General features: G+C 39.5%; 1 protein-coding gene across 3 annotated transcripts in view; it reads left to right on the top strand.

The window, feature by feature from the left end:
- Nucleotides 1–24791, top strand: part of TBXAS1 (thromboxane A synthase 1) — a 244181-nt gene that overhangs the window by 111687 nt on the left and 107703 nt on the right. For all 3 annotated transcript variants that reach the window (XM_031589765.2, XM_090143922.1, XM_090143912.1), the window contains one exon: nucleotides 344–440. In XM_031589765.2, coding sequence (XP_031445625.2) covers nucleotides 344–440 — 97 coding nt within the window. The remainder of the gene's footprint in view (nucleotides 1–343; nucleotides 441–24791) is intronic.

Below are 24791 nucleotides of genomic sequence, written 5' to 3'. Positions count from 1 at the left end.
TTGCTTGTTGCTAAGGTTTTGTCCCTCTGTAGTTGAGTTTACTGATACTGCATCGCTTTGTACAGAATTTGGAACTGAGCAGTGTGTGTAAACCACTATGTTAAAATGCTGGCTAAGTATTGATTAATCAGTAAATGCTTTAAGCTATTTCCTTTAAATTCAGGGACCACACATCTTAATTTAATAGTTGAGAGAGATGGGGAAGGATACTGATCTGCACAACAGTATATACTTTCTGTGGTGTTCGTTCATGGTGAGTATTTTCAAACCAAGAAAAAGATCTTAGGGAATGTGATGGTTTTCTGGTTGATGTTATCTGCTAAAATGACTCTCTTTCTTGTAGATACTATATTGGTCGCCAGATGTTTGTGGTGATCTCTGCACCGGAGGTGATCAAGCAAATCTTAGTGACAGACTTCGGTAACTTCACCAACAGAACTGTAAGTAGATAGAAGAGGTGGTAATACTGCTAATCTGAGCTCAGATCGGAAGTGGCCACAAGACAGCTGGAAACGTAGTGGGGAAAAGTATGTGGTTCAATAGAACTTAAAGGTATAGAAACTCTATGTGTTTCAGTCAAAGATTTTTATTACCAGAACTCAGAAGATGAAAGGGACTGTCATTAAAGAAATACAGTGCCCTTGTGACTGAGGCACCAAATAGATGTAGGAGAGAGAGAGATGGTTTCAATATCCAGTTTTGCCACTTTCCTCCTAGGAAAATTCCATACTAGCTCTTTCCCTTGGTTCTCAACCTGTAATATAGGGACAGTATTATTTGCTTTCTCCTACCCCTGGTCTCTTTGTCTATTTAGATTTTCTAGGGCAGGAATGGGCTAGGGACATGCCTCTCTCAGCTGACATATGTTTCTTAGCACTTTTAAAATGAAGAATAGAAAAGAATTAAGTTGGGATTTGCAAGGATTTATACATATGCTTCTGATTACTTATTTTACTTATATAAATATATTTATTGAAAAGCACTTTTCTGAATTCTGGTTAGAACAAATAAAAAAGAGGGAGGGAATAGCCAGAGATATACTAAAGATTTCTGTCGGTTTCTCACCATTTTGTGTCACTGTGACCACACACTGCCATCCATTCTTTTCTTCCTCCTGGCTCCTTTGTATGTGCAAACCTGCTCACATAAACCTGCATGTATTCATGTCCTCAGGGAAAATTTCATCTCTGATCAGCTGTTTGCCTCCTCTGTCCCTCTGATCCTCTCCGCAGCCAGTCAGTCTGTTTGCAGATTGCTTGTCTCCTTTGCTTGCTTCTTCTGGTACATGAAGTTCATCTTGTGACTACTTGTATCTTATTTAATAACCACTTGTACCAGTCACCTTGCATTCTGCCTGTAACTCACATCTAAATGGAAGAATCAGTGTGCAAGCTTCCTAGGCTGGAGTTGTTGCATGCTGTAACGTTCTTTTCCCCATTTTCTCTGTATTCAAAAGAATTTTCTGCCCTTTTCCTTCTTCAGTCCCCATTCATGTAACCTATTTCTTCCTGTCTACATGCCTTTCTCCTGTATATTTGATATGAGTAGGTTGTTTGCACTATTCACAGCTATAGCTGATGCCCAAACAACAACACCTTTTGAAACTAGAGATTATTCCTTTGAGGATACATTCAAATACTCATTCTACGCTTAATTTCAGTCAGGCTCCCCATTTGAATATATCTCTACACTGTCATCCTTCTTACATTGGCTGAATTTTACTTTCTCTTCAGACTTTTGTGGTGGGAGGTTTATCTCTTTTGGTTGTACACCCATCTGTCATGGTCTAATATTTGTGTTCCTCTCAAATTCAGGTAATTCAGATCTCTGTAGCCAGTTTCTCCCCCCTTTTATTTTCTTCATCAGAGATCAGCTAGGTGTAGTTGTCTGTGTAGATTCATATCATGTCCATATTGCTTGACTGTCCTTGAACCATCTGTAAGTTTTTTTGCACAACGCCCTCCTTTATGCATGAGGAACTGAGGCACAGACTGGTTGATATCCCTGCCACCTACCAGCAAGCATGTGACAGATGTCCTACCTTTCTCTTTAAGAAAAAGAACAGTTTTTCCCCTGTACACTGTTACTAAATCTGAGTTGCTCAATGCCCATAAGTCTAATTCAAATGAACTTGCTTTATCTTGTGTGCTTTTATCTGCTCATTCCATGTCTTTTCACACAGCTGCAATCTTTGGGTGTTACCTTTTACTTTCCACTTTGTTTCTCTTCTTCTACCCTTTATTTATCATTGGTAAAGGATAAGCAACCTTCCATTTCTGGATCCTTCTACATCTGGCTTGGGAATCTTTTTTCCTTCTTGAATTTTCAGACTGAGTGCTCTCTTTTTCATACACCATCAAATCTCTCAGTGAGGTATTCTGTGCTGTATACTAAGGATTCTCTATGTTAATAAATAGTGCTGTACGGTATGTAAAGAAGGTCAGCAGATTTTGTTCAGGTATAATTTTGGTTGTAAGTGAATACTGATGGAAAGGTGAGAGTGGGGAAAAAACAGTTTCAGGAAAGAGATTCTTCTCATATTGACTGGATAAATGTCGTTTTAAGGCTTTAATAATGTTCTGTTTATACTTGTAAAAACTACTCAAAGCAAGCTTCTCTACTTCAAATGAGAGTCAGTTTGACAGGGGAGAATTCAAAACACCAACTAGATCTCTCTGCCTTATTTTATCCATTCCTTTCCCAAATGATGTGCTGTTGAGTGGTTATACAATTGGCTTTGGAGTTAGTGCTGTTCACAAATTTAGGCTAATACATTTCAATCCAGACGTGGTATTCACTTACGTTGTTGTTTAACGTGGTAAGCAGATAAACACCATGCAGCTGTTCACTCACTCTTCCCAGCCAGTGGGGTGGGGGTGAAAATTGAATGGAAAAGTGCAAGAACTCGTGGATTGAGATAAGTATGGTAAGAAAAAAAAAAAAAAGAAAAAAAAGAAGTAAAAAGAAAAAGCACAATAACAAAAAGAATAAACAAAGCAGGTGATGTACAACACAATTGCTCACCAGCCGCTCACCAGTGCATAGCCTGTCACCAAGCAGAACTTGCTCCAGACAACTCCCCCAGGTGTATTGTTCCACATGATGCCCTGTGGTATGGGATATCCCTTTGGTCAGCTAAGATCAGCTGTCCTGGCTGTGTCCCCTCCCAGCTCCTCAGCATCCCCACTGGCAGGGCAGCACAAGAAGCTGAGAAGTGCTTGACTTAGTGTAAGCACTCCTCTGTAACAACTAAAACATCAGTGTGTTATTAAAAATATTCTCATCCTAAACCCAAAACATAGCACCATACCAGGTACTAAGAAGAAAATTAACTCTATCCCAGTTGAAACCAGAGCAGCTTATTTTGACCTAACACATTCTCTCAAGTGTCACTTTTTCAGAGTGGGAAACATGGGAACGGGGAAAGCCCCATGGGTGTGAACAGCCCTTGAGAAAACCCAGCATGTTCTTATTTTTTCTTTCCCACTTTTTTTTTCCCCCAAAATTCATTTCCAAAATCTAAATTTGTGCCTCGTACACCAGAGGGGAACTGAATAATCGAACCCTGAATGCCACAAAGAGAGATTATTCACCATGTTCTGTAGCAGTTGCATCATCAGCGTGTTAACATTGTCACTAACTTGAAGGATGCATAGGATGATGTCTAAAAGCCTGGTGTATTACAGAGTAGAAAATGTTTATGTTTCATGTGTATTTTTCTGCTCTTTCAACTGCCTGAATATGTATATATTACAGTGAGAGACAATGGGAAATTCAGCTTGTGAAGGGTTGCAAACAGTGGATGTACTTGATAGACAAGAGCGAATCAGATGATGATTCAGTGAACTTGGAGCTTTTATTAAAGCTATTCATAATGTAATGTCATGTCTTTGAGTGCTTGTAAGAAGAATGACCTTAATCTGAGATTGTGCATTTGCCGGCAAAGTCACTATTTGTTGGCAAGTAGTCAGGAGATCGTTTTGGAATCAGGGTGGTTTTAATCTTCTTAGAGGACTCTTGGAAGAGTTTGTTTAGCTTAATACCTGGATGAGAGATCCCATGTTTCAGTGAGGGAAACAGATGAAGGGCTGTGCTCCCTGCAGCCTTGGAGACTGAATCTAAAGTGTAAGAAGACATATTGTGCAGCTGTATTGATGTGAGTGCCAGGCTATGGCATGTGGGGATTCTTGACTAAGAACAATTCTCATGGAGTAGGAAAGGTCACCTTTGACTCATTTTCTTCTAGAGCAAGGGCTTGCCATTCCTAATGAAATAATGACAGTTTTATGTTTCTCATTTTTTTTGTGTGTGCCAGAAGGAAGCTGGCATCGTGTTGTATTTGGCCGAAGGGACATGACTGTGGTGGTCCTGATTCAGGGACTTGTTTTCAGTAATGGGTGTTTTGTTACTGGATTGACTCAGTGCCATAAGGATTCTTCCATGCTTGCCAAAGCAAAGCAATAGCAGTAGGTGCTGGGTTATTGGGCCTATCCATGCTGGTTGTGAGTGTCTATGCTCAAATGACAGCTGTGAAAAGGCAGCGCCTTGCATCCTGTTTCCATATCTAGAGAGAAGTAGAACAATTCTTCTGCATCGAGCCTGAGTACTCGCTCATTTTATGGACAAAATAGATTTTGCATGTGAACAGGTGCCAAATGATTGGTCATTTTTTTGTGAATGTGTTTCCCTTTGACACTACATATTTCACATCTTTACTATGAATATCTTTTGAATATTGCTTTGAAAAGACTTTTAGATTCCCTTGCTTTCTTTTATTGTTTCTGAGCTACCAATTAATAATTCTTGTGGCAGAAACGTATGATGACTGCGGATCAAATCTGCATTAAGGTTCACTTCATTTTAGAGCAAGCAACCAGGTCTTGCACAGAGGGTGTTAGTCTCTTTCAGGTGTGGGGTATATTTTAGTGTTAACCTTATAATCACAAAAAAGCCATAATGACATCCTGTTTTCCCACTTAATTTTGACTTGAGTAAGGTGAGCATTGTAGGCATTTAAAAATAGAAAAGTCTACTGTAATGTACCTTCATATTTAAGGCATATGAAGCCTTTTCCCTATGTTTTTAATTATACTTGAAGAAGAAAAGATGAAAATTAGCTTATAGTCCTTCTGCCAAAAATATGGAACTGATTTTGGTTTAAGTTAACTATGGAAACCTCAGCCAGAATGCTAGGCAGGGCTGTGCCACAGTGAATAATACCTTCTTCTCACAAACGTGGTAAGTTGTCTCTTGGATAGAAGTTTTCTTTTAAGAGCTGTAGGACTATTCTTTAACCTTTTTTAACTGCATTATTGTGTTGTGTGTGAGACACATTTATGATGTGTTGCATGTTGCATTCTGCCAGGCAGGATAATGATACATAATCTGTTTTCAGATTGTTCATAATTTGTGTATTGAAAATTTGTTTTTGAATTAGTACTGGAGAATCATTAAAGTGTACATTTAAAAATGTAAGAGCAGAATGTTAAGATGGAGAGAGATTACCTGTTATCTGATATAAATGACAAATTGTCTCAAAGTTGCAGGCCAAACTTTTGCAAAAAATATGGATCAGTAATCCCTAGGGCAAGGGTAAGCATTGGCTAGTTGAGGATTGACAGGCTGCTGGAGTCAGTGTTCTGCCAGAATTCATGTGGCTGTCACAAGTGGAAACTGGTAGTTGATCCAGATCAGCTCCTTAAATCTGTGTGTCAACTCACTGGAGGGGGGTGATTTTTTTAAATACACAAGTCTGCACTGATTTCAATAGAGAACATCACTATTTTTTCACCAGAAGCTTTGCTGTTACAGTGGAAAAAGTAACAATGAAATAACAAATACTAATGAAGTAGTAAAAATGATGAAAATGTGACAAGGAAGTTGATATTACCCGGTGGTATAAACTATTTGTATCCCTCTTGAAGGAAAAGAGTTACTCAGCAACAACAAAGCAGTCACCAAAGAGGAAGGAACTCATTTTCTACATCTTGTTCAACTGTGATCCAGGATGGCTGAGACATTAATGCATCAGCTGATCTTTCTTATCTGTTGCCTGAGGGCAGGGAACCAGAAAGAAAAGTGTGTATATTGCTCTGGGAAAGGGTCTATCCAAATTTGATATGGTATACCCTCCAGAAGTCCTTTCCAACCTCATCCATTCTGTAACTCTGTGGATTTTGCGTCAGGGACTCAGTGGTAAGTAGCGTACTTCCATTAACTGGATGACCCAGTGCTGACTGAAAGGATTTATTTATCTCCAGAGCAGGGTGTGGATACACAACTGGCTTAGAAGAGCCCAGTGTGGTACCTCAGGAACTGACTGTGTGTGTGTGTGTGTTGGCCTTTTTCAAGTAGAGGGTCAGTTGCATGTCTTGTGCAGGAACTTACTGGTTGCATGCTGCCTTGGTTTTTAGAGTACACGCACTGCTGGTAGGCAGCAGACCAGCTGATGTGCTATTGTTAGGTAAACACTGGCAATTCAGTCATATATACAGAGCCAACTTAGAGGCTAGGCTGCTCCTTCATGCTCTCTGACAAATCAGGATTTTGTTTTTAAAAATGGACCCACTCACATATTCATTTGGAGACAAGTCATGCAAAAATAGCCATGGAACAGTTGTGTACTGTTGCCAAAAATGTGTATATATGCTTTCTTGACCTGTACTCTTGTTTTGTTTAGAAATGTTTCTTTTCTTCAAATTAAATATTCTAGGATTATTTCCTGTTGTGTCAATGTCACTGTCAACATCTCATGTGAATTTGTTAGTCTATTACTACACTGTTGTTGCAAAGTACAATGAACTCCACTCGTAAACAGATGAGCATGCTTTGTTAGGGGCTCACCTGCACATGGGTACGTGGTTTGAAGCAGCAGTGACACACAATAAGAAAGTAGACAAGTCAATATTTGGGAAATGATTCAAACAATTTAAACAAGAGAAAAAAATGTTGAAATTTATGTCATTAGATCTTCAGGGTGGTTTTTTTTGCCCTGGTTGATTGTTCAGTGGGATTGTATGGTATGCAAGTGATGTTCCAGTATGTGCTAATAGTTGACAGTGATTTTTAATTTTAAAAGCAAGCTGCTTTTTGAAACATTGGAGGGAAAGAATGAATATGCCTTAAGTTTATATAACACCTCGATCTTTTAAGATATATTTATTCATTTTTCAACTCTGCTTGTGTCAGAGATGATGGAACTAGATGATCTTTGAGATCCTTCCAACTGAAGCCATTCTATGATACATTTTTTCCATTTGTTCATCTTGTTTCATCTTTGTTTTTGTTGGGCTTGGATAGGGCGTACAAAGTGAAATGCAAAGACTTCTGGACCCAGTATGTCTCAGGATTTGTTGCTATTCCTGTCTTTTTGCTCACATGTGCACATTTTTATATATTTATGGATACATACAGATGTACACAGATTTGATTTGAGGTGTCACTGAGATTTGAGGAAATGCCAAAAATTCAGTCCTCACTAGAGGAGCTATGGGAACTTCATAAAATGTACCTCCTCTCGTATGCCATAGTGACATTTCAGTTCATGATGCATCAAAGCCATCACACCTCATAGCAGGCCTTGCCTTGAATGTGTAGCTCTGTGTGCTGGAGCTGTTTCTCTCCTCCCTCCTTCCCTTTGCAGGACAACTTCAGGTTAGTGTCAATCCTACCACATGTACAATAAGGCTCAGTGTCATTGAGCTAGAACATTCATTGCTCCTAAAAATCACTCCGTGCTTTACAAGGATAAGTGAAAAAGTGTCCAAGCAGTGAATTTATTAAGGTTTACTCTTTTTGCCTAGCAGTTTTCTACAGCTGCTAGATCATCGTTGGTTTGAAATCCTGGCTGGTATAGCATCATTACAGAAAGAGAACTGTGTTGGGAGGAAATGTGTTCGTCTGTATAGCACTTAACTGTGTAATATTAATCTGTTTGACTGCATATCTGAGGGTGCTGTTGAGCAGCCATATGAGTCCAGATGCCTGAGAGCTTTTTCTAGTGTCAATGCCTGCCAGGGCTGAGCAAGGGCTCCTACCCCTGTTTTGACCTGATGGTTCTCATGGGGGTTTGCTGGATCAGGAGCTCCTGGGCTCAGCAGCTGCAATGAAGTATCCACTTTCCTTTCCTAGTGTTCCTCTGGGGCTATCTTCTAGGTACTGGTGAACCTTTCTAGTTTGGTCAATGCATGTGCAAATGTTTTGCCTTTTGTTTTATCCTGTAAAATAGCTTTTAATTCTGGACTTCTTTTTTCTTTCCTCCTGTTGTTTTCAGAGCTTGCTAGTTAATTTTTTCTAAGCGATTAAATCTGGTATTGTTTAAATGTTTTAAACTAGGAGTGCATATGCTTGCAATAGACATTTGAAAAATTAAAATAATAAATACTGAGAGGGTCATTTCTTTCACACTGTGTATGTCTTTTTATGCGTGCACAACAAATTACCTCTTATTCCCCATCTGCTGCAGCTAATAGCACAAAACTAATGTAAAATGATCACTGCTATTGACTGTAAAATTTATCAGACTTTGGCTTCAGTTAGGCTTAAAGAAAAACTTAACATATTAGTAGGCTGTGTTTTGGGAACCACCTGATCCTCTGAATCCCAGTGGGGTGAGATCTGGTTTTGTGATTAAGGCTTTGGGTTGGGATTTAGGAGCTCTGAGATCGATTTTTGGCTTTGCTACAGAACTCTTGTGTTCACAAGGGCAAGTCACTTAGGAAGTGCTTTGTCACCTTAACAAATGTGAAAGAGAATATTGGAAATTTCCAGCTGAACATTAACACCAGTGAATGTTAGTGCTTCAGATCTTATTGAAGGGGTTGGAGTTTTATTTTATTTTATTTATTTATTTTTGGTGAGAGGAGTCTATTCGAATTGCTTTTCCCTCCCCATTTTTATGCAGAAATCTAAAAAGAAAAAAAAAAACAACAAAACTCTCCAGAAAAGGAGGTAAGTTTTATTTGAAGGCTTATTTTTCTTCTTTTGAATTGACTTTTGAAGTATTTTTTTAGAAGTAGCAAATAGAGTATTAATGGTTTCAATTGACTGATCTGTATTTTGAGGACTATCTTAAGTTTATCATTTTTATTTTGTAATTCTGATTCAGAATGATAAACCAAGGAAATCTTTCCTACAGGGTACAAAAGCTCATTTGTATTTACCTTCAACACCTGGCGAGTGCCTACAGTGACTACTAGTCATAAAAAGATGCCATCATTTTCTTACTTCTCTGCATATTCTTAAGTCTCATTTAATTCAGTGGGCCATGATTATCTATTTTCAAGAGCATTTTTATTAATAGTCTGCTTAGAGTCAGGATGTTCCCTTAAACAGGGGCCTTTCCCTTTCCCTTCAGCCTTTCTACACCTTGCTTTGTGAGCAAAAGTGTGTCTTGTCACATGAATGAGTATATGGTAAGGATGAGTGCCTGAAGCTTCAGAAAGATCCTGAAAATTATAGTTCAGAGTATCACAGAACAGCTTACAGCAAGCAATCTAAAAATGCTGACTGTAGTTAAGTCTGATTGTTTTTTACAACCTGAAAGGATGGTCTGGTTGACTTGAGAAGACCCTCTGCTAATCCCTCAGTGACACGTAACTTTCTTTGAGTGGTTGCCTAGCTGGTCTGGTGATTCCAGAAAGCTGGCTGAGCTGCCATGGTTGGAGAGAGCTCTCCTGCTAGAGCTCAATGTATCCCCAACAAGAGTGGGTGAGACTGGGGTGAGGTTTTAGGAAAGCCATGCTTCTCATAAGGATGCTATTTTTACCATCTGATTTGAAATTTTAGAATCTTTTGAGTTGGAAAAGACACTTACAGAATCACAGAATCACAGAATTGCCAGGGTTGGAAGGGACCTCAAGGATCATGAAACTCCAACCCCCCTGCCACACGCAGGGCCACCAACCTTCCCACCTAATGCTAGACCAGGCTGCCCAGGGCCCCATCCAATCTGGCCTTGAACACCTCCAGGGATGGGGCATCCACAACCTCCCTGGGCAGCCTGTTCCAGCACCTCACCACTCTCTCTGTAAACAATCAAGTCCAACCATCAACCTAATACCAAGTCCACTGCTAATCCTTGTCCCTAAGCACCACATCCACACATCTCTTTAAGAGTTCCAGAATGTATGTAGGATATTTTCTTATATACACCTAGAAGAATAACTGTATCTAAGGTAGATCACGTGAATTTGTTTGCTGAAGATCTATGAATTTCTGATTGAGGAAGCAAGCACTAATATCAGCCACATTTCCATGTAAGATGGCAAACAAAAATGTCTGATTCCCTCCTGTATGATAGTATGGAAACAGATGAGTTACCTGCAGGTAGAATACAAGAATAAAATTTTTCCACTTCTGTGTATGGCAGCTCTTTTCCAAAATTAAAAAGAACACGGGTTGTCTATTTTCAGATGGTATGGGTCATAAACCTCAGCAGTGCCACTGACTGTAAGGAGGCTAAAAGGCTTAAATACAAGTTTCATCTTCTATTGCCCCCTATGAAGACATGGGGAATCAGTAGACTGAGACCACAATTGCTGTTGAGATGATCAGTCATCTTATCTTTTGCAGGATTTGTTGTGATGTGAGTTATGTTTCAGCTTGGTCTAAGTATTTTAATCTATCCCCAAGTATTTCTCTGATTTATTAATGGACTGCACTGCTCCCATCACCATGGTATCCTGACATCTTCTTCCTTTATGAAGACTGCAAAGCTGAATGTTAATGAAATTTACATTTTTAATTCTCCCTTCTCCATGCCTATGTATGTAAAAATGGCTTGCAAAATCATTGGAGGAAACATACAGAAGCACAGTGTGGCATGGAGAAACGACTGAGATTGCTGTGTTGTTTTGTTTGTTTTTAATGTTCTTTCTTTCCGCTATTCTAGTGCAGCCTTCATTGGTTCAATACCTGCTCCTAGGTAGACACCAGAACACCAGATGGATTACGTACTTTACAGCACTAATGATAGTGCCTGATAATGTGTGCAAATCTCCCTTTCACTGATTGTTGAAGGCAGTTAAGAAATACTGAATACAGCTGTACATAATTGCGCTGCTTTTGAAACCAAACCAGCCTGTGAAATTTCTGTTCCTGGAAAATGGTCAAAATTAGTCAATAACAAAGCAAAACAAACAACAAAAACTTGAACCCTTTGCATGTACTTGGTTAATGGTATATTGTGACATTCTGCTTCTTAGATGTGAGGCTTCCCTGCCAAGTCTATTGAAACTTAATGGAAAAAAAAGTGCTGCATAATGAGACTACAAAAAGGTGGTTTTGCTGCAGGTGTAGGAAGATGCTGATTTGACAACACTCAGCGCATATGCACTTGTTTGTCAGAAAGCTTTTGTGTAAGGCTAAGCTTTTGTGTTTTTGGCATGTTGCAGGTATGTGATGGGAGGATCCCTATGTCCACTCACTCTCGTTCTTTCATATGTTTCTGTGAGTTACTACAAGATCAACTTCTGAAATCTCCTTTATCAGCTTATTAATTCCCACTTGATTTTTTCCTGTCATTCTACAAATTTTCTTTTTTGAATGACTGAAGAAACCAAGACCAGTTTTATTAGGTTTTCCCTTCCCCCAGTTCTTCCTCCTGTTGAAACTTGCCAATCACTGTTAAAGCCTACATTGGGCTTTTCTGCAGCACAGGAGATATCATTAAGGCTTTAAACCCACTAATGAGGGAAATGTGCACTGCTTGAAGGCTCCTGCAATATTAACTACATCCAATTATGTTAGGTAAACGTATGAGTATAGTCAAAACAGGATGAAAGCATATCTTTCTATTCAGGCCAAAAGCAGTCTTCTGAGCCAATCTTTCATCAAATGTACATTGGCTATTTATTTACTGGTTTTGTGGCACTTTTCTTTATGCTGCAAGTCTTAAGACAAACAATACTTTTAGACAGGAAGGGGCTATCTATTCCCAGGGCTCTGCTCCTTAATTAAAGAACACATTTTATTGCTGGATAAAATGTGAAATCTTAATACGTTTTCCTGGTTAGATTCAGTATTGCTTTAGGCAACCTGGTCTTGTGGATGCTGTTCCTGACTATGGCAGGTGGTTCAAACTTGGATGGTCTTTAAGATCTCTTCCAACACAAATCATTCTGTGATTCTATAATTCCTTATCAAAACCTGTCTTACCTGGCTGCTGTGAGTCAGTGTAGTACGTCATATATGTGGGGATGTAGCTTGTGCTTGTCTTGGTGATCCTCCCTTATGTTTTCTGATGATATAATGATTTTGTTTTAAGGGCAATTCAACTTGTCCTACTTCTTTGAGCACATTCCGGGGAGGATTTTTTTTTCCTTTAGCTTATTTTGTCTAATAACATTGGTTTTAGACCGTTCCTCGTTTCTGACTTCTGGAACTATTATTTGTCAGTAGCAGACTGGTTTTCTTTACTGTTTTCTCTCTTATTCCTATTTTTGACATATAGTATGTCATGTCCCTTAATTTCTACCTTTCCCAGTCTGTTTTTGTTAGGAAAAAGAGTAATTAGTTTGTTGCTTGTTTCATAATTCATGCAGGCTCTGGTTACAACAGTCAGGTTGGCCTTTTAACACGTTCAAGCAGTCAGAATGTGGAGCTGGTACTTTGTTCTGTTTTCATGTCTTTATCCATCTTTGGAGATAACTTACCTGCTCATCAGGAGAAAATCCCTTTAAGGCCTCTGACGATAGTGAAACACATTCAGGTCTCTGCAAATGACCTTTAACAGCACAGAGAACTGATTTCCATGTATCTACCCAGAAGCCAAAAAGTTTATCACTGAGAATTGTATCAGATGTGACCTGGCAGTGTATGATAGTGCCTCCAATCTGTGCATCCTTGTGTCGTAAGTATCCAGCAGTAGAAGCCACAAGACTGATACAATAACAAGGTAGAGCATGACAATTGTCTTCCTTTTAGCTTTTCTGCCCAGTCTCCAATGACAAGTGCTGTGGTAACTTCTAGTGCCAGAGGATGCATCTGGGCATCATGTCCCTTAATGGGTCTATTGGCTATGAATCAGCTCCCCACCATCCCCCCTGTGGAACCCTTTCTATTATGTGAGCAGGTGTTTTTTTTTTTTTTTTTTTTTTAATCTTTTCATGGTTGAACTTTTTGTTTAGAATATAATAGGAATTATATTTAAGGATGTGTGTGTGTGCAGGTGAAGTTCATTCCTCTTCCGTGCGAGTTAATGTGATACAGCTGGGCATTACTGTACTGATCCTTGGAAGTCTCTGCTTTTAATTTTAAGTCTTATGAAAGTAACTTTGTCATCTCAAAAAGAGTGGGATTAATTCTCTCTTTAGTCCTTCATTCAGATAGTTTAATCCATTTACCTGCCTTTACACTTATTGTTAAACATATCAAAAGTTTTTTTTCTGTCTGTCTTGTTTGCCTATTTTTTCTTTCTTTTTAATTTTCTTCCTCTCCTCTCCTCTCCTCTCCTCTCCTCTCCTCTCCTCTCCTCTCCTCTCCTCTCCTCTCCTCTCCTCTCCTCTCCTCTCCTCTCCTCTCCTCTCCTCTCCTCTCCTCTCCTCTCCTCTCCTCTCCTCTCCTCTCCTCTCCTCCTCCACTTTTTTTTTTTTTTTTTTTGTCAGAGATCATGGTGATATTCTTATATAGCACAATGCCAACTCATTTTTTTTTTTTTTTTAAAGTATATTAGCTGGACTTCTGATTCCCACAGCAAAACCTATAAAATGGATCATGTGAACATTCCTCATCTGGTTCAGCCCCAAACAACTCCATTTTAGTTTATTTATGATCATAGACTTTTTCAAAGCCATGCAGGCTGCTTGGTGCTAGAGCAGAAAATGAGAGCTCACATGGGCTCTTTATCAGCTCTGGGATAGTGGTAATCTCCAATGGATGGGGAGTGGCAAACAGCTGATGAGGTAGTGATGTCTTAAGTTGATGCAGCTATTTTTTCAGCGGTTCCCGCACCATGGCCTGGAAAGTTCTCTTCTGATCTTTAGAAAGTTACCTGCTGATTAACTCCAGTCACCTTGGTCCAGGAAAAATATTTTTTTTATGCTATGTAATGTTCTGTAAGAATAAAACCTCTAAGGTAAAGTACATTCAGAGACGATGCACTCCTTACCACTGATGGTGTGTTGCAGTTATGAATCTTACGGATCAGAAGTGAAATATGAGTTGGCAGGGCTTATTTTAGTCTCTAGTGAGAATTCTTTGTTTATATAACAACCACATATCTTGGCACTTTTTGTTGAAAATAGTTGATAGCAAGTAGTTGTCTGGGCTGAGCATTCAAAAGGAAGCATGCAGCAGTGCATTATGCAGGTGCCAGGGAAGCACTGGGTTGCTCACAGTGCTCCTGACTGTGAGCAAGGAAAGTTGCAGGGCACTTGCAAGTGCTGCGTCCTGACGCATCACTTCTTATTAGCTTTAAGTTCCCCACAATGAGTAGAAAAGAGAGGATGGGTGTAAAATTAAAGTCTTAGTGATATGGGGCTGACTCTCTGCTCTCCAGCATAAAAAGTGCTTGCTGCTTTGAGCCCTGCTGGCCGGTTTTGTGTTGATTCCACTCTTTCTCAAGGCTCAGTGATGGCTCAGGAAAAATTGGTTTAGGTGCACAGACACATGCAGCTACAGGTATTACACACAGATCAGGAAGCAGCTGTCCTGAAGCAAAAGAAAAGGGTAGTTTGTTTTTGCTAATTATTTACTTCTGCCAGTCTCTTCTCACTAGTGCTAAGCAATAGACAGGAAAATAACTGCTGTCTTTACTAAAATGATGTGCAATTTTTCTACTTTTTATTTCACATCTGCTCTTGCACAAAGGATTTGGGGAGATAATTTGTAAAAACAAGAACTGTCTTGCACTGTTCTCCTCTGCCAGATTAGCTGTAAGTTTGAGATGCATGAAACATTCTTTTTTTTTTTCCTTTTCAAGGCAATTGCAAAGGACAGTTTCACCATTTCCTTTTCCATTTTCAGTATGCGCATTTAGATGAAGCTAAAACTGCATTCTTGCACTTTTTATGCAGCTTTCCTAAAATAATTCTGAATAATTTAACAATGGCTAAGAAGCATCCCAGTTTAACCAGTCATTCACCTTCACTCACATTTTAATGGCACCGGGTCTTAAGCTGTATTTTATCAGTTCCAAAGAAGCTGTCTGTAGGAGAGGCAGAGATGATATCTGTAATAAACGTTGCCCACCGTGTTCTGTTACAATATTTACCTTCCAGAAATCGGTCAAACATTAACTCTTTCAATTATTTTTTTTTCCCATTTAGAATTTTTCTGTCCAGATGATCTTGGCATTTTGGAGCAGAAGCCTAGAGAAAAGATAGGGCTTTGTATCCACTGTGGGGAAAAATAAACACAATGTCCTTTTCTTTGACTTTGGCTTTGATCTCTCTGGTGTAAGGGCTGGATATAAAAACCACTTTGAAAATCTAACCAAACTGCTTAAGTTTATAAGCCCCTGAAGAATTTCAGTAAATATAGACTCAATAAAAATTATTAAAGACTGAGGAAACTCACTTGCAAGTATCACTCTCTGGTGGCATGGTTCTACAGATCAGTAACTTCTTCTACAAGTTGTCATGTGAACTGGATGTCCAAAGGTTGAGGACCTTGAGCTTGTGACTGATCGAATTTACATGGAAGATTTTTTTATCTGTAACATTAAAAACTTTCAGAAATTTATCTTTTTCTGACTGTTAGAGTTGCAAAATCAAATAGAGATCCCATGGGGAAAAATAGCGTATATAGAAATGGGCTCATTTTTGCATATGCTTTGGAATACAAAGGCCACATTGAATCTAAGATTTGCAAGCCCTTTGATGCTTTCTTTTGCTGTTTTAATTTCTTTCTAATATAATCTTACTCAACTGCAGGTTGAATACATGGCATGATATATTTCCAGTGTTAATTAAAAAAAAAAAAAAATAAATGAGGCTGCTCTGAAAGTAATGCCTCCTATTTTATTATGCTACCCGAGGTATCTGAGGTGGATGTGGGTGATATGAATCTTCCCACCAGTATTCTGATAGTTTTTGCTGGTAGCAGAGGGGCACTCTAACAAAATGGTGTCTGATGTGGAAGTGTGTGTAAAGCAAAAGTGTGTCATTGAATTACTTCATGCAGAAAAAAATGGCACTCATTGACATTCATGGACACTTGCTGAATGTTTCTGGAGACCAAACAGTGGATGTGAACACAGTGAGGTGGTAGGTGCTGCCTTTCAGCAATGGTGACAATGAGAGGAAAGACAAACCACATTCTAGATGGCCATGCGCAGCTGTTGCACCATGAAATAAAGAGTGTCTCCATCAGCTCATCTATGCAAATTGGTGTGTTACAGTCATGGAACTGTGTATGGAGCTGAATATCAGCTTCGATGCACTGGAAACGACAGTGGCAACATTGATATATTTGAGCCAGCTGGGTCCCATAAATGCTCTCACAGGAGCAAAGAGAACACCGTATGCAAGTTTGTCAGGCCCTATTGAACCAATACGAGGCCGAAGTTTCCTGGATTGCACTGTTACTGTTGGTGAGACGTGATGTCACCACTATGAGCTGGAGTCAAAACAACAGACCATGGAGTGGTGACATGAATGACTCATCAAAGAAAGAGTTCAAGATGCAGTCCTCAGTGAGTAATGTGCACTGTCTTTTGGAATAGGGCAGGGATGATTCTTCTGGATTTTCTGGAACCTACCCAAATCGTCAACTCTTGACAGCTACATCGCAACGCTGACCAAACTAAACTTCCAGAGTCAGGCCTGAGAAGAAGACAACCTTCCTCTTGCAGCATAATAATGCCAGGCCTGACAGTGGTTTGAAGACCATGGAGCACGTTCTCACTCTTGGCTGGACTGTCCTACTACACCCAGTCAGGATTCGGCACCTTCTGACTTTTATCTGTTTGGGCCAAGGAATGATGGACTGCGTGGGCAATGTTTTCCTGGAAACAGCACCGTCATAGCAGATGTGGAACAGTGGGTCACCTGCGCTGGTGCATGTTTTTTATGAGTGTAGTGGGTAGGCTCTTGTTTATTGCTAGCAAAAATGCACAGCTAATGGTGGTGACTATGTGGAAAAACAGTATTTTGTAGCTGAGAATTTGCTCAATCAAATAATGTTATTGTGCTCTTTGTATCTGTTGTAGTTTCCTTGGAAATAAATAGGAGGCATTACTTTCAGAGCAACCTAGTTATGTTCCATTGCCCTTAATGTTTCTGGAGATTTTATGAGGAAATGTGTGTGAAATAGAAGTTTCTTTTTGTGACTGATTTAGGTGAGTCAGAAGCTGAAATAAAAAGTGAAAGGTTGATTAGAATATTTTATTGCAGTTAAAGCTTTTAAGGAAAAGTTACAGTTGTTTCAGTTTGCAAAGTAAGGTTATTTTGTTCCAAAACCATATATAACAAGAAATTGTGTTGGAACTTTTTTCCGTTTTTCTTCCAAAAAACACGGAAAAAACAAATTGATTTTGCAATATTTCCAGGTTTCAAGCATGCTCTTTTAAGCTTCTCTAACTAGCTTTGGTTTTATTTTGTTTAATGTAAGTAATGTAAGTTTTTGGAGCAAGTCCCCTTCTTTCAGTGGTGTTTGGCTGTGGCAGGTCTGATGTTCCCTGGATGCCCTGGCTGCTGGATGGCATGGCCTTGCTTTTTCCCTCTTCAGTGGTCAAGTGGGACAGCTCTCATTTCCTCACTTCTTTCAGCTATTCCCTTGGCACTCGTGGTGGCTTTTATATTATGTTGGCACGGCACAGTAAGTTTTGGCTGTAAGATCTTAGGCTGGCCCCAGTGTTAGGATTTATTCTAAGGGAAAGTTTTACCAGGGTTTCAGGCATGTTTTTTCAGTTTCCAGGTTCCTCTAATTTATCCAGTTATTGGATGCTGGGGGGATTCAGCACTGACCTCAGATATGGGAGAAGCAGCTGTACTGATAGCAAACCAGTTCTTGTGCTGGCCAATACTGGTGACTGGAGACTACAAACCTGTCGCTTCCCTTCTCTCACACCACTGTAAAGATGTACTTGGAAGTTCAGTGACTGATAACAAGCAGAAGTATTAGGCACATATATTGTGTCTGCAGCCTGGCAATATCACTGATGCATGGGCTTCTGGAAAGCAAGGCCTCTCTCCTCCTATGCATAGGTAGAACCTGTCTTGCTCTCAGCAGGTAGGACTATGGCAAACTCTTTGCAAGTTACCTGTTGTTTTTATATGTGCACCCACCTATCCTGGGGTTACTACTCAGCAAAAGGTTGCAGGTGTGCAACCTTTTGCAGTGGAAGTGGCCCCCAAAAAGCTGCACTGCCTGAAGACAGCTTGTTTTGCTGGAAAGGGATTGGTGATCTCTGGGTGGGAGCTCCAATCTGTTGAGTTTTCTGTTTGGTTGGTTTGGTTTTTGTTTGTTTGCTTCATTTTATCTTGTCGTAGCACTCTTAAGGTAACAAGATATGGTGATGTGCTTTATGTTTCCTAGTCCGTGCTGCTTGCCTTTACAGTGTAGTACATTAGAGAATGTGAAAGTAGCTGACACAGTTAATTTGTTTTAAACAGGGTACTTGTGGATACTCAGAGGAGCATTTTAACTGCTCTCCTTGAAGAAATCCAACAAGAACAATATGAGGAACAATCTGGCTACAGGTTGTTTGTGAAGTGAGACTGCTGTAGTGAAATCGTGAGCTCGAGGGAACTCATGCTAATACTATATGTCCTGTAATATTATCTGTACGCAATAGGACTTTCTTATTGTTGAAATTATCTTTTGACAAACACTTAATTCTTGATGTGTTTAAATTAATTTGAGTGTCAAATGAACAAATGCTGTTTCCTACCAGCAGGCTTCGACATGCTTTGATAAATTAGGATTGGTTTTTTTTTCACTTGATTGAAACCAAACAAATAATCACAAATGTGAAATCTTGGAAGATAAAATCCTGAAAGTAGCTGTACAACTATTTACAAAGTTTTATAGCCCGTTTTTTCTTGAGGGACAAATAAACGAGGAACTAAAACAGCTACTGCTATCAGGAAAACACATTAGTGTTTTGACAGATAGATGTGGAGATCTTAATATACAAAGTTTGTTTTTCTCCCTGATGTGTAAATATTCACTTAATGTAATTAGAAACAATTGTGAAGTGGCAGGCAGGGAATTCAAATTCTTCAGTTAAGCGGATATTGCAAATGTGATTTGTTGACAGCTTGTCGTGCTGCCATCACAGCTGACCTGGAGTTCTCTTTCTGAACAACTTTTCAAAGGAAAACTAACATAAAAAGTATCATATTGGGCGAGGGAGCACTGTGCCTGACTTGTAGCAGATGCTCAGAGAAAGAGCACGAGAATGCAGCAAGTGCAGAGTGGTATTTCCTTTAGCACAGCCCACTAACTTCAACTGTCAATGGCTTTTGGATTTGCAGAGCTGGAGGTTGCAACCACACTTAATTTTTACTAGTCCTTTTCTTCCAGTAGTTTGATTTAAGTAGCATCTTGAACTCATTTGCATTTTTTAAAGCCATGAAGAGCCTTTGCAAGCAACCTCTTATTCATTTTGTTTGATGTTGCATTTGGTTTTTCATTTTGACATCAGGGAAACAAAGATGGAATACTTTTTTCTGGATTTGTTTTGCACACATTGGACACATTGGTCTGAAGAACTGACTCCAAATGTTCTGTTTTGGATTAGGTAAATGAGACTGAAGTGTATTTTGCATATCAGGATGTTGCATTATAGGAAATATGAAAATAGTCAACAACTTGTAGATGCTATTTAGAAATTTAGAACAGTGATAGAAACCCTTTCAAAGGACTGTCAGATTTTGAATATACTTTACTGATTATCGGTGTATTTTTTAGTGTTTCTCAGTGCTCAGAGATTTTAAGCTGGGTGCCCTGTTTATAATTTTACTTTATATTATAACCTTTGAGTGAAAGAATGCAAACCAAAATTTTCAGTAAGATGTTAAATGCAATAAATTGACATTTTTAATATATGCTCTGCTCTGAAAAAAAATCTTAGCATACAAATAATATTTTTACTGTCAGCTGCTGGTGAAAGTCTCCCCTTCACCTGGCTAGCTTGTCTCTGATAACAGTCAGAAAGTCTCAAGCATTTAGCTATCATTCAAGGAGCTTTGAAAACATAGATCCTTAAAACCCTTGCTCAGCTGTATGTAATGCTGGGAAGTGCCTTGAACCCCTTGGGGCTGGCAATTTCAACCAAGGCTTCTCAGGCCTCCGCAATTCTTTTTCTCAGTATGGTCAGAAGCACTTTGGTGCACTTTGAGATCTATCTTGTGTTCAGCATGGGTGACCTAAGAATATGATGAATCAAGAGGAGCTGAACCTCACAGGCATGCTTTGAGACTGCCTGTAGTTCGGGCTCTGAAAAAAATGTAGCAACAGTAAACAACTCTCTTTGAGTTGCAAGAGAAGGTGACGATGCTGGGCCCCTTTTATACAGTCCCCAGTGACAAGGGCAGCTGCCCAGAGTGCAAGAAAAAGGCTTTCATGCTTTTCTCTGCTGGAAGTCATGTCAAGGTGCTCATCTCATCTCTCTGGGAAGTGCTCTATCTAGCAACTCTTGGGGAAGATGCTCTTGCAGCCTTCTATATGAAAGTAATTCTGTTTTTTCCATGCAGTCCTTGGCATCCATGGTAGAGAAGTCAGTGCATCTTTTCAGCCTGATAGGGCAGTCATTTTATTCAGGGAGGCCAAGGTTTCAGATACTGTTTCAAAATATTGCTGATTGCAAAGGACAAGGTTTCAGATAAACTGCAGAATATTATTTCTTTTTCTTTATTTAATGATAGTTTATATGTAAACAGACCTTGGAGAACTGGGACTGAAGCATGAGGACTGAATGCTGTAATTAGAGCCTCTATTTACTGCTAACTATTCCTTGGAAAGGACAGGAGGTTTAGAAGTATTTCTCCCCTGCCCTTCCTCTTGCCTGTACTCCTGCTGTGATGGATCATTCCTTCTTCATTTTTCTTATTTCTTTACCTTTCTTCCTATGGGCATCATCATTTATTTCTTTGTACAGGAATGATTGAAAACATGGAGATATAACTGAAACAAAAATTACTGGGAGCTACTTTTCTCCCAGTTTACCTTACAATCTATGAAAGAAAACTTTTGATCCTCAACTTTTCCTTCAGATAAAGTCTGCAAAAAAGAGAGGCTTTTATTAATATTATGACTTTATATGACACTAAATCCAGTTACATCGGCTGGAAAACAGAACTCAGCAGAAGCTGAGTATAGAGCACAGGTTCTCTAGTACAACCTGCATGTGCTTATAGTACCAAAACCTCTAATAAATTAAAAGTAAATGCTTTTTTCTTTAGTTTGACTACTTTGACCCCAGGTATCCAAACTGACCCCTATAAACAAACTGATGAAGGTGTGGGCTTAATTTTGATCTTGTTTACACCAACAAATGAAATGACGTGTGACTTGCATGGGTCTAGGTCAGACTGTAGGAGGCCATATGTGTTTATTTTAGCATTTATGAATGGTTATATTTACCTCATAGCAATGACTCGCTTTGGTTTCTATTGACAAAACCGTGACTTAAGAGAATGTTTGCAAAGACAAGAACAGATGTTTCCGGGCATCTTGCCACAGACAGGAAAAATGCCAGTATTTACTTGTAAGCTGATGTTGTCTGTGCCATTTTTCCAATGAGTAATGATGAACAGTAGCCATTAGTCAGTTGTTGAAAATCCTAACTTGGAAACAAAGGAATGGACTCAGAGATGCTATTTTGTATAGTCGTGTCTGTGTAGTAGAATGGAAGACAATTGCTGCAATCACTCCAACCGATTCTATGTTGTAACACTCTTTTGAAGTCACATAATGACCAAAGAACACCTAAAAGCCTAATAAAACGCATAATACATGGATATTTTCTATCCTTCTCCAGAATTGTGTTGGTTGCAAATTGAACTACAAACTTTTACTAGACACTTTTATGAAATTGCAAAACAACACTGACTTTTTGGAGTTAGTTTCATGAACTTTTTTTCTTTCTTCAACCGTGACATGACCTTCTAAATCACAGGTAGTAAACTCAGACATGGACTTTTATAAGGGAAAATACTGCAGTAGACTTTCAGTACAGTTAATGATGGTCTCAAGCAGCTTGTGGGGTGAAAAAGTGTGTGCTCAGTGCTTTTTTGGGCAAGAAGGAACTGACTGCTCCAAATAGAGCAGAGGCCTGAGAGGGACCCAGCAGTCGCTTCCACTGGGACACAGGGCTCAATGGCCTTTGCCCTCTGTGATGGCTGTGATCTGCGGGTAAAGAGCTGAGGTTTTCTCCAGCTATGAGAAAATCTGATGTATGAAAAGTTAGGCGTGTCTATTACCTCTGTGTAAGAATGAACCTGATAGATGTAACAAGTAATGAACTAGAGTGTATGACATAAAACAACTCTGTTTTGTTTTGTGTATCAGCATGTATCACTGTACTCTCCTGGTTCAGGTGGAACACAATATGTTTTACAATGTCATGAATGCAGAGAGAGCTGACTATGGCTTTCCTCCTACAAATCACCAAACAAATTCAAAGGAATCTGGAGGCATCCTCTGCAGACTCATTTTCATGGTGCATTTACTCCAGACCTGGTAAGAGAGTAAACTCTCTGATCTCTTTTTTATTTTCTTGGTGAGATGTTTGTTTTTATTTTTTTAAGAGGAGGTATTAGGTTGGTCATTGAGTGTCATGCGGCTGCCTGGATGAAATTCCATCTGAGCAGCTCATGTGCTTATTGGTTCCACCTGCTGGCTGAACCGCTGGTGGTGACCTGTCAATCAGGTGGCATAAACAGGACTGAGGAAGTAATCATACGAAAAGGATTTATAAATAAGTCATGTCTGAGGGATGTGGATAGAAACTTACATTTTTTGCTACTAACCTTCTCTCTGATTTCTCACTAAATTAAATTTTAAAATGCGGTTTCTTAAACAGGATGGCAAGTCCTAATTATAAGTGCGCTTTTAACAAGAGACCTTTGAAAATAAAGAAATGAACAAATTAGTCTACCCATGTGGGAGGGCTGTTTGCTGCTTATTCCTGTACGTGGGCTTTGGAGCTCACCCAGGGAGGAAAAACTGAACCCTATTACCCCATACAGCTATCACAGACACTGCCTGGTAAGTCTGAGGGGCTAGGAGAAGGACCATACCTTGTATTCAGAAAACATCCCAGAATTGTTCTGGAGAGGGACAAGGAGCAGAGGGAGGTCCTACAACTGGATGTTACCCCGAATACTGCAATGCCACAAGCACAGGTTGAAAGTGAGAGGAGCAAATGGCTTTTGTCAGCATGGGTTGTAGGGTTGTTATTGGGTATAGAGTTTGGGATTTCATTTACAGTTGAATTCTCCAAAACCTGCAGGGCTAGAAGAAAGCTGAATACTAGCACTAAGGCAAATAGTGTTTGTTAGTTATCAGTAATGCCAAAATTACTCTTGGATTTGCTGTTAGGATTTGGGATGTTAAGTGCTCCAGAGCTTAGTTCCTTGTCTGAATCTCACCTGGATTCCAGTGCTGAAGATAACTTCCAGAAGTAGATCGTCTTTTATTGGTTCTGAACACGGGAACAGTAAACAATGATTAAGTTTCTGAGATTCAATTTCACAGTTTCATTTCTTGCTGTGTTGTCTATGCCTGTGGAGCAGATGAGCAACTGGTTCTATAGGCATGAATGGTTTACATGGGCTTTGGAGCTAGTAGGTTCTTAAGGGTCTTCAGCAATGCCTTTAAGGTCCTTTGAAGATTCATCTCTTTGGGATGTCTTAAGAGTGCATGGCTGTGTTCTTCTGCTTGTTGCCAACCATGAGGAAAGATTTCTGAGGGAATTTTGTGGTGATGCTACCCTTCCTGCTGTGATGCTACCCTTCCTGCTGCTTCAGACAGTCACCACTGGCTGCCAGTGATTCAGCCCTAACCTTTAGGTGATAAACTCAAAAAAAAAAAAAAGAGAAGAAATCATTTTTGAATTGCACAAGGCTATAGTAATAAACCTGAAAAAAAAATAGGGCTGGGGTATTAGTGCATGAGCAGGTCCTACAGATGTCCATGCACTTCTTAGCATGGTTTTTCCCGTATTGATTAGTCTCCCCCAGACACAGTCTGGGCACAGTTCAAGAGATTAACACGCATAGCTACCAATAAGCAGTTTGGATACGGCCATTCTCTTCAGGAAAGTGATTTAACCTTGGGGACAGGAGGTGTGCTGTACCACTTGGCCTCAGAGCCAAAGAGTTGTTGGCTTGAATTATTTAGTAATACACAGCAAGCCAAATTGACTCGGGGACGAACAAGCCAATAACTAGGTCTGAAGGGTCAGCCTAAGGAACAGCTTAATGGGAAGGGAATTCTTGCATCAATTACAAGGATGTTGCTCATCTGCAAAGCTTTGGTTTCTGTTTTAAAAGTGCTGGTCTTTCAAGGATGTTTGAAAGCAAATTCCTGCAATTTTTGTTGTTGTTGTTTGTTTGTTTTTGTTTTGTTATTTCTCGTAGCATATCTGCGATTGTGGGAACTCAGTAGCACAGTGTGGATATGCTGCAGCAGATTACCATGCTGCCAGTAGTTTTCGAGCAGCATTACTGTACTGAGGTCAAAAATGGTTGATTACACAGGAGAAGGATTCACAAAGCAGTTGTTGGCTGTTTAGATAATGCCAGATGGAATATGAGTCGGATTGCATTTGACTTAGAAGCAATTTCCTTCCCCACCTTAAAAACAAAATCTACCCCTGAAGATATTACAGCTACCTTCCATGG

Source organism: Phasianus colchicus, chromosome 1 (genome assembly GCF_987193195.1).
Source record: "Phasianus colchicus chromosome 1, bPhaCol1.hap1.1, whole genome shotgun sequence".
Classification (NCBI taxonomy): domain Eukaryota; kingdom Metazoa; phylum Chordata; class Aves; order Galliformes; family Phasianidae; genus Phasianus; species Phasianus colchicus.
The sequence above is the reverse complement of the archived record's forward strand: the minus strand, read 5'-3'. Positions and strand labels throughout refer to the sequence as shown.